This window comes from Montipora foliosa, chromosome 12 (assembly GCF_036669935.1).
Source record: "Montipora foliosa isolate CH-2021 chromosome 12, ASM3666993v2, whole genome shotgun sequence".
Taxonomy (NCBI): domain Eukaryota; kingdom Metazoa; phylum Cnidaria; class Anthozoa; order Scleractinia; family Acroporidae; genus Montipora; species Montipora foliosa.
In genome coordinates, this window is record NC_090880.1 from 18,732,316 (window position 1) to 18,745,567 (window position 13,252).

General features: G+C 41.2%; 1 protein-coding gene across 2 annotated transcripts in view; it reads left to right on the plus strand.

Moving 5' to 3' along the window:
• LOC137979044 (transport and Golgi organization protein 1 homolog) overlaps window positions 1-12,713 on the plus strand; it is a 51,581-nt gene extending 38,868 nt beyond the window's left edge. Inside the window, exons 15-29 of one of the 2 annotated variants that reach the window (XM_068826206.1) lie at window positions 180-270; window positions 735-801; window positions 1,733-1,782; window positions 2,931-3,021; window positions 3,528-3,666; window positions 4,378-4,479; window positions 5,501-5,561; window positions 6,787-6,822; window positions 7,975-8,042; window positions 8,136-8,203; window positions 8,777-8,804; window positions 9,300-9,358; window positions 9,954-10,081; window positions 11,597-11,762; window positions 12,569-12,713. In XM_068826206.1, the coding sequence (XP_068682307.1) occupies window positions 180-270; window positions 735-801; window positions 1,733-1,782; window positions 2,931-3,021; window positions 3,528-3,666; window positions 4,378-4,479; window positions 5,501-5,561; window positions 6,787-6,822; window positions 7,975-8,042; window positions 8,136-8,203; window positions 8,777-8,804; window positions 9,300-9,358; window positions 9,954-10,081; window positions 11,597-11,762; window positions 12,569-12,645 (1,231 nt within the window). In that variant the 3' untranslated portion in view covers window positions 12,646-12,713. The remainder of the gene's footprint in view (window positions 1-179; window positions 271-734; window positions 802-1,732; window positions 1,783-2,930; window positions 3,022-3,527; window positions 3,667-4,377; window positions 4,480-5,500; window positions 5,562-6,786; window positions 6,823-7,974; window positions 8,043-8,135; window positions 8,204-8,776; window positions 8,805-9,299; window positions 9,359-9,953; window positions 10,082-11,596; window positions 11,763-12,568) is intronic. The other variant, XM_068826207.1, reaches the window with a different exon arrangement.
• The last annotated feature ends 539 nt before the right edge of the window (window positions 12,714-13,252 follow it).

The window sequence follows — 13,252 nt, forward strand, 5'->3', positions numbered from 1 at the left end:
GTCGATCGTCGCACAATCGGTTAGCGCGAGAGTAATCGAAACATAAATTTCTGACATAAAGTAAGAACTTATATTTAAGGAGCTCCAGTAACTATGGAACGTCATACTGCGCTTGAGGAACAGAACTTTATCTTACCAAATGCCTACCACTAAAAGCAGAATTTTTTCGTATATCACAGGAAACATAGTTTACAAGTGGAATTTGATGAGCAGCTTCTGCGAATGTCAGAACTTCAGCAACAGTATAATTTCAAGTGCGACGAAGTTGAGGTACACACCTGTACATGTATAAGCTTTTCGTGTCCATTTGCAGCGTTTTGCTTTTCCTCAAGATTCCGTGATCAGTTTCCAGCAGCTGAAAACTTATCTTGGCACTAGGAGCCTCTATTGTCCCATGCTTTAGTATGCATAATATTGAATTAAAAAGCATACACAAAGTCTGGAGAGTTTAGGCAGAAGTTTAAGAGTTACTGGCGGTGCCATTGAGAGCAACTTGAGGTCATGGCAACACCTCTCGCCTTGTTATCAAAACTTAGTGCACCATTTTATGGTCACATCTCTTTCATTATTCTCTTTCGTCGATTCCCTTTTTCGATTTTGTTCTTGCTAGTAATATTTTTTCGTCAAAAATTGCTTAGACAGCAGAACACTGATTGTTGTATTCCATTCCCATGTTCATCAGCTAAGGGTATTGACCATTTAGTTAAGAATCGTTGCTTGTGTTTAAATTTCAGGTACTCAAGGACTGTTTGAAGCAGATTAAGGGAAACACGACAACTGACAATGATGTTGAGGAGATTGGTTAGTGTATTACTTTGTTGTTGTCAAAATTCTTGTTGTTCAAACGCAGGAATGTTTAACACAAAATTGGCCAACTTTATTTTCCTTCAAGACATGATTGTCAGGATTTCTAGCCATTCTATGACAAAAAAAAAAAGGAATAAGACAATTGATGATAACTTTAATTAAGCAGCATTATTCTGGTATTAAAAAGACAAAAACGTGATGGAAAATCCTCTGCCTTGAGGAATGAGCTGCCCCCACCATGTACATGTAGTTTTATCCTCTGATCTTTCAACAGTGAATTCCCACTTTCTTTGTTACACAAATGTGCAGTGTCAACTTATCATTTAATATTAATTTTGATAGGACCACTCATTTCACGTTTCTTGAATGTTTAAGCCGATGACACACGTTTCAACATCCTGCAACATTTGTTGCTCAATAAATGTTGAACAATGTTGCACTGACGTGTGAAACGGAATAGAGATGGTCTCTATTTTCGTTCAACATGGCATGACAAACTGTTCAACATTTGTTGTACAACAGCTGCAACATCTGTTGATCAACAAATGTTGAACCTTGTGTCACCGGCTTTACTCCACATGTTAATTCTTTGTGGTGACTCAACTATTAGAGGGTAATGTGAAGTGCTAGTTTTCTACCTATGTAAACCATGTGAGCGTTAGCCCTGCTAATGGAAATGGGCCCACACAAGGACGGAGAAAAACTCTGGCCAGGGCTGGAATTTAACCTACGGCCTTCGGGTTATATCACCGCTGCTCTACCGACTACAAGGTCAGACGGGAGCAGGTCGTGGGAATTTAAGAAATATAAGTGAAATATAAGTGCTACACGGCCAACGGTTGCAAAAATTTAACTCTTCCTTAATTCTCTGTGGACTCGCTGCTTTGTGTTTAATTAATTAATTCCGTTTTTTCCTTTTTTCCAGATCCAAATGAGATGGAAAAGAGATTGCAAGATATGATGAATGTTTCAAAGGTGTGGAAATAAAGTTGAAGAGATGATTTTTTTCGACGGTGACTGGCGGGTACTTGGAAAGAGTCTGAGTGAGCCATTGCAGGAGTAGATACGCCCTTCCGATTGCCAGTTGGGAGGCCCTTTCACTGAGCTTCGGGGGACTCTGGAAGCTGCAATAAGCGACAAAAGGGTTGAGGACACGTACCCCGTTTTGGGAATATTGGACCAGTCCCTTCCCCTTAAGTTACTGTTTCCATCTAACCACCTCCCCCTAACAACGCGTTTTTTTCGCCAAGACTTACTTTTTTCGTTACCAACATTGAATAGGGAAGTAGGGAAGAACAAGTGGAAAAGGTATCGTAGAGATGATTTCTTCATAATTGTGGTCTTTCCAGTACAGTGTCTCGACTACTTTTTTCGCTCATTTTAGGCCTGAAATGCTACTGTGACTAAAAACGCAATTCTTCTTTTTCTTTGGATTTCAAAACTATGTTAACGAAACATCAAATGACCCAACTATTAAGCCTTGATTTCAAAAAGACGCCTGTTGATTTTAACTTGAATTTTTCCATTTAATGGTCCGCCATTACAATCCTTAAAATCTTGGATCGAGGAGAAGATGAGGTCAAAGACTCACTAGTTAAGAATGCGATGCGTGTGGACGGTGTTGCTGCGGTTCTTAAAGACGTGAAAATTTACTTGTTCTCACTGGTCTCCTCCTGTTGTGAAGTTGGTCACTGCCTACAATGTTGGTCAAAACTCGTTATGGAAATGTGACACACCAATATAAAAAATAGTGGTCACTACCTAATTTGTCTGTGATGAAAGATTAACTTGTTCATACTCCCCCCCCCCCCCCCCCCCCCGCCGCACCCCCACCCTTCCATCCCTTTAATCCAATGTTGGTTCAGAAACGGCCAAAGGCTTGCACAGTAATTTTCACCACATTATCAACAGTGGTATGGGGGAGCGGGGGGAATAAATAGGCTTTGTTTGTGAGTGCATGTCCTATGATGTCCACGCCAAGATTTTTCCCAAGAGCATTGTCCAAGATTTTAACTAAAAGGCAAGAAACGAGATGGAACCAAACGAGTTTCTTTTCCTCTTGGCAAAACGCAAATTGCTTTCGAGTTGCATGAAGAAGATGCTAAACTTGTAATGTTTCACAGGCCAAGGCTGAAGCCAAGCAAGCCCTTGAGGAGCGCGATGCCATGGCAATTGAATTTGAGGAATACAAGAGAGCAAACCAAATTTTGAAAGGTGTGTAATACCATAACTGGTGACGTTCGGGTTAAAATAGCGAACTGCCTTACGGACAAGAGAAATGACGTTCAATCAACTTCCACAAATTGCTAAATAAATGCATACCGCATCAGACATTGTTATGGTTTCTGTTTTAACTGTCTCAGGGCGTTAATCAGTGAGGTTTTCTGTTCAAGTGACATGTATTGGCTTAATAGTTATTTGTTAAACCAAAAAAATTATTGCGTCTTACTAACAAAGTTGAGAGGGACGAACTCCACCTTGATTGTTGACTCAAATGCAAAGCACAAGGCAACTTGTTGAAGCCGGGAAAAAAAAGTCAAGATTCGAGAACCTACCGGAATTTCGGCAGAGAAAACAAGGCCGATAAGCTATTAATAAGTCGCTTGGTGATCAAGTCGAGGGGTATTTGACAGGATGGTATTACAGCCTGCTAATATTTTTCAGTCAGAGAGCGTGCGTTACTTAAGATTATTAATGTAGTTTTTTTTTTGTAATTACAGAGAAATTGGAGGAGCTTGAAGAGAAATTGATGCATGTCCAAGCTGCTGCGGAGCAAGCTGCTCTGATAAAGCGTGAAAAGGAGATTGAATTGGAAACATTACAGCGTTACTTCAAATCCACCGAAGTAGACTTGCACAGGTAAATGTATGTTATTCATTGATGATGCTGGTGATGGTGATGGCAATCAGTTGTGATGATGGCTCTTCACTCTTACGAAACAATAACTTTAAGTAGGAGGGAATGATGTTTGCAATTCAATACCTTTGAGGCGTCACACCCATGCCTCCAGTCACCCTCCCTTCCCTATAAAGAACGGGCTTATACCCGTCCATTGCGTTCTCCGAACCCCAAATCCCCAACTTTCAAAATACAAGTTAAAATCTTTGTGCCGCCTCAGGTTTCGGGGCCTGCTATGGCCCTGAGGGATGTCTGTAGCATAACAAGGTCAACACCAGCCTCACTTTCATTTAAAGGCCAGGTAACAAAGCACACAACTGTTAAGAGGTCTATTGAAAGCGGAAGACCTTAGACAGCAATGACCGGAACCAGGTTGCTGACCAGCGGTTTTCGTTAAAACAATGGTTTGCTGGGGGGTGCTCAGTCTCGCGGGCTCAGAAAACCTGGTTGTGGTCATTGTTATTTAAGGTTTTTCGGTCTGTTGCAAGTAATTAGATGCAAGCTCAAATTTGATATCCAAGACACGAGACACGAGTGATGTTAAATTTGGGAGAAGTGCAAGGTGGACGCGTCGTTACGCCTATTGAAATCCGCGTGCGTCTAATTACAAACATTTCTGAACATGTCTGGTTGCTTGGTTTGTAACTCGAAAACTTCCCTCTTTGATTTCAGGAAACTGACTGCTGAGGAATCCGCGCGAATCAACACACAGAATCAACTGCAATCGGAACAAGCTAAAGCTTCCACTGCCGTTGTCGATGCAGACAAATACAGGTACACGTTGGAGATGGTTTAATCCTTCTCTGGTGTAGGGAGCAAAGAATGTGACGTACAAAGCTACGATTGAAGACCCAAGGGGTCGACCATTTCTACCGTGTTGAAACAAGTCATGTTGAAACGAAGTTGAATCGATGCTGAATGGGTTTAAAAGCACTTAAACTTTGCTTTTAATAACCATTCAACGTTTCTTTTGTTTTCGCGAATGTTGAATGAAGTTGAAACCGTCTGCCCTTGGGTATGCGCGTGCGCACTGATCCGTCTCTCCATGAGGTATCCATAGTAACGTCCGCGGCTGCAACCTGGGACTGAATACCAGGCCTCTCGTGAACCTTGTTGAATCAAATGTCGATGATGTGTTCAAACCGTTTGCTTACCCAAGCAGTCAACATCGTTCAACTCGTACTTAGCTGGACAATTTAAGACATTGTCTCTTCTGAAAGTGTCCAGCTAAATGCGAGGATCTCCTCTCTCATTCGTCTGTAACTCGCACTTGAAATATTTACATTTCTTGTTTGGATTTAGTTGTAACTTAAACGGCGGTAATTGCTCTTAGAGGTAAGGGAAACGAACAGGGGTTACCCGGGAAAGTGAGGGAATTGGGGGTACAAGAAGACAAATACCCCACGGATTTTTTAGGCGGGATTGGAATGGGAAGTACAACAGAGGAGTCAAAGGCAGATGAGGAGACAAAAGGGGCAAAATGTACGGGACGAAGAAAGGCATGGGATCGTTTACAGGGAAGGGGTTTACGGAAAGAGGAATTTCCATAGGATTGCGAGGCGCCCGGGAGAGAAACGGAAAATCCCAAAAACAGTGACTTTGGACGAGACTTAAGAGGATAGGTTGGAGGAATCCATATCTTAAGTTGTACTTCTCTGAACAGGTTTTGCATGGTAGGACAAAGAAAAAAAAGTGCAGTAACATCAAGGCTTGTGCGTTGAAGATAATTCGATTGTCTCCATGATTTTAACTCTATGAGTTCTTTAACTATTTTAATCCTTCTCTCTTCTCTCAGACAACTGTATTTGGAAATCAAACAGCAAATCGAGGAAATCGACGAACGCTCAAAGGAACAGGTGCGAATGACATCGGTACTTATTCATTGCAAAGAGTCATTAGTTGGTTCGCTTATCCAATTTTTACGAACTTAGAATTGGAAGGTCGTTTGAGATTCGTTGCAACTTTTTCACAAAGATCGTACACACTTTAATACCACCTACCATGAAGGAATCTTCATTTCTTGAGCTCTCGAAGCAAAGGCTCCGTTGACCTCCGGCTGTTTCTGTTTACGTGGCCTCATTCACCACAAGTTTTTTTCGAGACTTGAGTGTTTCATAAATTAACAACTTATGATTCCTGCTTAGAAATTTGAGATAGAAGCGAAAGCTTCTGAGTTTGTTTTTTAGATCGTTTTCACGTGACGTTATTAAATTCTAAAATGCAAATTGCGACATTTTTACCTGCACAACCTTGAATATAATTTAGATTTAAATCTTTTCACAGCCCTAGCGTCTTTGTGTGAAAAGAACGCGTTTTCGTGGCAAAGCGAATTCCAAATGTTTTTGTTGATTTCCGGCGGACATTTGAAAATGGCGCCTCCATACAAAATTCTTAAAAGTTTCATGAGACGTTTCGGCCAATAACTAAAAAATGGTGTACCACACAGACTTGAGACTTTGAGAAGTTGTTTGTGTGTTAGTCTTTTATGACGTTTTGTTTTCTTGGCCTTTTTCATTGAACGCTTTCGGATTTTTTTTTCGTTGCGTTGCAGTAAAAACGATCTATTGCGTGTTTTCCGTAGAAAGGAATTACAGTCTCTAAATCAAATGTTGGTTTTTGATGAAGGGAAAACCGAAATACCCACTTGGCCCAGCCAAACCGGCCACATTTTGACTCGGGATATGTTTTTCCGAATAAAACATTTTCGGATAGTGTGTGGGGTCTTCAGTGTTATACACAGTTCATGAACAAGTTTTGTGAAATGTGGCCAATGTTGTATAGTCCCAATCGGAGAAGACTTGAAGGTCTTTGAAATTACTATTCTGAGTGGTGCACTTTCTTCGCCGCTGAGTTATTTTAAGACCCTTAGAGTTGATCCTCTTGGGATCGGTGCGTTCTCCGACTTCCCAAGATTTGCGTGTTCCTCTTGAAATCGTCTTATTTATGTGTGCCTCACCCGAGAAGCCCCTGCTTAGGAAACGGAATAGAATTGAAAAGATAAACTCAGCTTAATCGTAACGCCAATACGTAACTTAATGATTTTATATTTGCATGTTAACTCTCACCAATCGTTTTTTTTAGCTGTCCAACATGGAGGCTAGAGCTCATCAAAACTGGGTGAGTTTTTAGGCTTTTATAGTGTCGTTAAATGAGATTTACACGACAGGTTCGTTCGAATATAACGAAATTAACCCAGGCCTCTGTGAAGAAGGTCCTCATTTCGTGAACCTGAGGTTAATCTATGCTGAAGCCTTCACTTGAAAAGCTTTAATGCACCTATCAATGTTAAGCCGCTGGGGATGAGGGGGAAGCAGTCATCTATATTCACCTTGTGTGCAGTGAATTTTGTTTCCAAGCGAGCTTATATAATACTAAAAACGAGACCGAAATACTAAATTTCATTTTTATCGGCTCACTATTTGTCACATCATACTGTAAGTCCTCTTATGGGGCTTTTTTGAATATTTCTCTCTTTTATATGAAGTTTAATATTTTATTTCCGTTGTTCCTGTTTACAATTTAAGTAATTAACATGTCCTATTCTTTTTTCCTTCACAAAGTATGTGGTTCTATATTTAGTCAGTCCTGTAGGGCATAGTTTCAAGTTTAAAAGCGGAAACGTTTTAGAAACCGAGTTTTTAGCTATAATATTTGCTGTCTTAGTGATTAAATATAGATAATGGCCATGAGCTATAAAAAGATGGCAATTAAGGTAAACAAAAGTAGCATAACAGTTCACGAAAAGATACCAGAATTTCCCTGTTGTACTGCCTTGTTTAGTAGTATCAGTTGAGACAGTCCTCAAAATTTTAAAGTCATTTCTTTGTTACCATTATTTCCTAAACCAATCGTTAAACATTAAGACCTTCTCGCGTCGTTTTTCCGCGCTTTTGCCTTGGCTGTAAATGTTTGCTAGGAAATCGGGGCAGATTTCTTTCAAGCCCTATGAGCAATGGCTAATTCGGCTTCGAGCCACATGCTTGTGACGCCAGACAGAGGCCTTCGTATGTCGCTAATTAGAGAAATGGCGCTATTGATGTCTTAAAATTAATCCGCCGGGAATCTTTATGGCGAACGTTTCTTTTGAGATTTTTCTTTTTAAAAAACCGAGTTACGTGAGTTACTTGGTCCTGGTTGGCGACAACCTCGTTCCCAGGGCTTTTCACCGCCGAGAGAAAAGCGGTGAAAAGCCCTCGGAACGGAGAAAGATGTTGGGTTGGCTACAGATGCTGTACTGATGTGTTTTCGTTTGTTCTTGTCTAACAACAGCTTGACTATCGCGCAGCAGTTAAGGAAAAGGACGCTTTGAAGGAAGAAAATGATCTTTTGAGAAGGAGGCATGGCTTGATTTAAGAATAATTTGTATTATTTGAAATTTTATTCAGCCTGTTAAGTTCGTATGTAAAGCTGAATGTGTGATTAATGTCTAGGTTGTATGATATGGAAGTCAGGGGAAGCCGACCAGGTTCATCTGCGAGCAGTAATCAGATGAATCATGGTGAGTCACACTTAGTAGTTTTTTCATCCGTAAGCGAAAATTTTGAATTCCAGAAGAGGAAATCTTTATAACTTATTCCACGCGCAATCTCAAATTTTCTTTCAATTCGCGTTAAGAAACTTATTTGATTCCCAGTTATTGATTACACTTTGGATAGCAAGTCGAACTCTGTTACAATTTCAATAAAATGTCAGTCAGACAGCTATTGAGAATGAAGATAATTATCAGCCAAAGAGGTGTGATCTTGATATAACGCCAAATTCTCATGACTATCCGACAAAGAAATCTATGGTACTAGTTCGGAGAATGAACGTTTCGATCTTGGAAATGAAAGGGTTAACACGACTGACGCAAAACTCTTCTTGAGGTATTGTTCACCTCAAGAATGAAAAAAGCGTGTATGGAATTGAAAACATTTTTGTGACATAAAAAAACTTGAGCGACGCAATGGTGACTAGTTACAAAGTATTATAACAAAATCGTAACTTCCGGTAGTTGATACTTCCGGATTTCTTCCGGAAGTATAAACTACCGGAAGTTTACGTTTTTGTGACATGTTTTTTTTCTTTTCAGTAGACGGGCGGGACTCTCCACGCCAAAGGTAAGCGTTATGTGTTCATAGTGGTCAACATTTTTCTTCTGTCTCCCTTGCAAATTTTCTTCAAGTGCTTTTATCATCAAAAACATCAATTCTGCGTTTTCTTCGGATTTGAATAGAGGGAAACTCTCATTGGAGTAGACAGTTCACTTTAACTGAAAATTTCCTCTATAATTGTCTGCCATAACTTGCGAGTTTAAGCCCAATGAGAACCTGATCGGCGAGGAAGTGACTTCAGAGTAAACATGAAGTGTGTACGTGTATGTGCTTTCCAGTATATTGCACGAGACAAGTTTTTGGTTAAGACGCAAACTTGTGTTTTAATTACTCAAGTTTTCAGTTCTTAGTTTCAGACGCGATGGGAAGAAGGGTTTTTAAACTCGTTTTATCAGTTGAAAAATTGCAGAAATTAGAACAATTTGTACGAAGAACAAGCGAACGATCGATGCAAACATCCTTTGTCCAAGTGGTACTAAGGTAAATTGTTTTGCTTCATAGCCCGCACATGTCTGGTGTTCCTGGTCATGATAGTCCTGTGCCATTTGCTCCAATGATGGGTAGGTCTGTCCATAAATCTTCAAAATGTAATTATACCAATTGCAATTGTGCGAATGCGCGAGAAACCCCCATCCTAGAGGAACCGGCCCCCTCCTCGAAAGCCAACGGGTATTTTGTGGCGAGAACTAATTTCTATCAGTAATAGGTTAATCGTACACGAGCCACTTAGGCTCACACAGCCCGGTTTCTGCAGCATGAAGCGAACGAGAGGATTGCCACTTTCCCCCTCTGGACGGGATGCCAGTCCATTGGAGTGATACCCTTGACGTTAGGTTGCCAGTACCCATTTATCCACTTGGGTGGGGAAAGACGGCGGGGAGTTTTTTGACTTGTCCAAGGAAAAGAGCGCGGCAACAGAGTCAGGCCTCGGAAGTCGGGCGCGCTAACCACTACTACAACAGATAGTAATAATAGCAGGAATGAAACGAACCGTTTTATGCGGGTTCAATCTCTGTCAATCTTGCAGTAGTGCATTGATATTAATGTCTTGCGTGACTGCCGATATTGCGTGACTGAGGATATCCTACCTTTAGGTATATTATAGCGTGACTGTCGAGTGAACTGATTCATTCTTGTCATCTATTGATGTTTTAGGTCATCCACCCCCACCTCCTCCTCCTATGTTTCCAAGAAGACATCCAGCTGAACTACTAATGACTCCCCCTCGTGCTCCATTTCCTCCACCTGGTCACGTGACTCCCCCAGTAACTTCAACCCCTCAGGTATGCTCATAGTAGAGTGCGAGAATAGCTTTCGTATTTGTTACCCCTGATGTTGGAAAAAAACAATTCTTTTGTTTAGGGTTTTAGATGTTTGCTTTCTGGTCATGCTTTTTTCAAACTAGACAAATTAAATCCATGTTCAGAAAATGGCGTATTTTCGTTTCTGTGAAAACAAATTATCATAATTCATAAGTGGATTTGTTTGCGTTTCGAGGGCAGATTCCGCTTGTACCCGTAAAAGAAAAGAAGGAAAACTCGGATAGAACACAAAGGAACTCCAAATAAGGACTAATCCCTTGTGAACAAAATACAAAGCTTTCCCTTACCTGCAGCATAGTTAATAGAGGGGACTGGTTTGGAAGCTCGGCGAATATCAAAGGGGCAAACAAAGATGCCAAGATTTAGGTTGGAAAGTCCACTACCGTGCACAATCTTTTGTTTTGCGCTCATACACCTTGCATGAATTACGGAACCAACACCTTTCTGTTGGTTAGTTCCTCAGTACGGAATAAACAACTAGTGTGTTTTGTGCACGGTCAAGGCCAAAAAAGAGAACAAAACCTACAACAAAGAAAGTTGTCGGGTTTCATAACCATTCCCGTCTATTAACTATGCCTGCAGAAAGACCCGTTACGAACCATCCACATATTCTTCTGCTTTATTTATGAGATTTTTTTCCAACAGTCGATAACTGCTAACCACGGCAAGACACTGCCCTTCCAATGTTGAGTGTATACATTTTTGAAAAATTTACCAAACTGAACACTCGCATTTGAGATTGACAGTGAAACGAAAACACCAAACGTTCGACAACACTTTCAGCTGCTGTTCTCCAAACTACTTCTGCGTGTTTTCTTGGTTTGCATCCACGTGATGAGACGGCTATGTTGGTGTACAAAACGAAGAAAATGGCCCCACAAGTTTTGCATAATAATAGAGTCAAATTCCCAAAAGACATTTTACTGGATTGTTCTGCACACCAACATTTGGCCGCCGTGACAGATGCCAACCATCAATATGCAAAGTTTTAATCCGACAACTTTCATGGATGATTCACTGGGTCGCCAAGTTGGGCATGCGCAATTGGGGTGCGAAAGTTAACTTTCGCATGGTCCACCGAAAAGTCTGTTTTCCGCCATTAGATGGAGAGACAACTATATCCAAGAGGATCCGACCGCCTTCCTTGCCATGAGTGCTTTGAAAAAGAACCTAGCACACAATAATCTTCGATAAAAATGATGGCTTTGCTCGGTCGACCAATGCTATCACCCGACGACCCCTTCAAAACTGCTTTTGACGTCTAAAACGTCAGAGTCGAACAGCTTTGCGCACGGGAATCACAAATCAAAGATGTCGCTCCGATTGCGCAGGGTCAATGCCAATACAAATGAGGCAAAGGTCATTTTCTTATACGATTGCCCAGCTGGTGACCCATCCCCTTTTAAAACCTGCGAGTTTCTTCGTCAACTTATTTCTTGATAAACCAAACCATTGCATCATTTGTTTTCCTTTTAGGAACCACCCAAACCCGATGATGTTGATACCAAGAATACTCCTAAACTTCCTCCACCACCTCCTCTCCCTATGGCAGGATTTGGCCCCAGACCACTCCCCCCAATGATGGGTATGCCCAGATTTCCACTTCCTCCTCCGATGATGCCTCCCACTGGAAAGGGACCAAGTAAGTATCTGTCTGTGTCAAATCAACACTCATGCATGCTCAGTTACCGCCAATTTCAGTTTCTGTGCTTGCTAATAGATAAAACCAGGAGCCCATGTGTAGGAGCGAACAACTGCCCTTTGTGATCTACCTAGCCTTTCACTCAACAAAACAAACACTGTGATTGGTTGGTTCTTGGTGACGTGCCACTGATCAAATTCAAATGTAACCCGATCGGGATACAATTCCACAGTTGTTGTCCTCTCCGGATGTTTTGCTGCGATTGACGGAAAAGTCTAAAGATACAACAAAGCACTTAATGTCTGGTCCCTCGGGAAACTGGTTAGTTTTGTTTTCCCTCGAGTCCTGATGTCTCCCACGACACGGGAAACATGAGGACTCTCGGGAAAACAAAACTAACTGTTTCCCTCGGGACCATACATTGAGTGTATAATATTCCCGTCACGGCGTTTTCACAGACCGATTTATTATAGATTGAATTTCACGCGAATGAGACTACCGTGGGAGCCCGATGACCAATCACAAGAAACTAAATTGGCGTGATTGCGTCACCGGTCCGGAAAGGCCTTTTCTTCTGAGGGAAAGGTAGTCTAAAAATAGATCGGTCTGTAAAAATGCCGTTGTTCGTTCCTAGTAATGGGCTCCTGATAAAACTTCCCGCTCTTTGCTCCGGTTTGTTTCCCGCGGTTTTCTCGAGAGACGTCCTCATGATTTCCTGTGGCAGTGTCCTCTTAAATTGGAGTTAGCGACATATTGCATGCTCGTGTCTTAAATTGATACAAGCCTTGTGTTTCTTCTTTTCTTAGTGCCAAGAGGACCAATGCCGCCTCCTCCCGCGATGTTGAGAGGACCTCCGATGCAAGGCCCAAGGCCATCACCTTGAAATGATCCCAATGAAGATGTATTTAAAATGAGATGAATTGCGTTTTAATTGAATAAAGTATTGGTTTTTACGGATGTCTAGTTTTTTTGACCTTTAATTACTCTACAACGTGCCGTTAACTCGGTTGATAAGTGTCAATCGTTTTGGACATTCTCGCCTTCTCAGCGAATGGACCACCATTTCATTCTCCTTACAATGCAGTGTTTTCACGTGACGTCAAGGCGGCTGTGTTTGTGTCCTCAATAATCCTCTGGTAATTGAGCTCTTTTTTTTTTTTTTCGTTGGAAAAACAAGGTTACTGATCATGTCAGTGTTAACACTCTATACCCCCTCCTTATCAAATATGCGCGTCATGAGATTTAAGATTGAATCATAATTGGAATTGTCTCGTTAGTGTCCACAAAAAAACGTATTGAGAACAGTTGAGAGAATAATCATTTTGTATCAGGGCTTAGTATCTAATAATTTATCTCGTTGCCTGCATACAGGAGCCAGAGATTCGTAAGGAGACTCGAAAGTGTTTTTCGTTTTTAGTGTTTGTGAAACGATGAAAGATACCAAAGAAGGATATTTCATAGTTTTAGGCTAACTATAAATATCTTTGCAA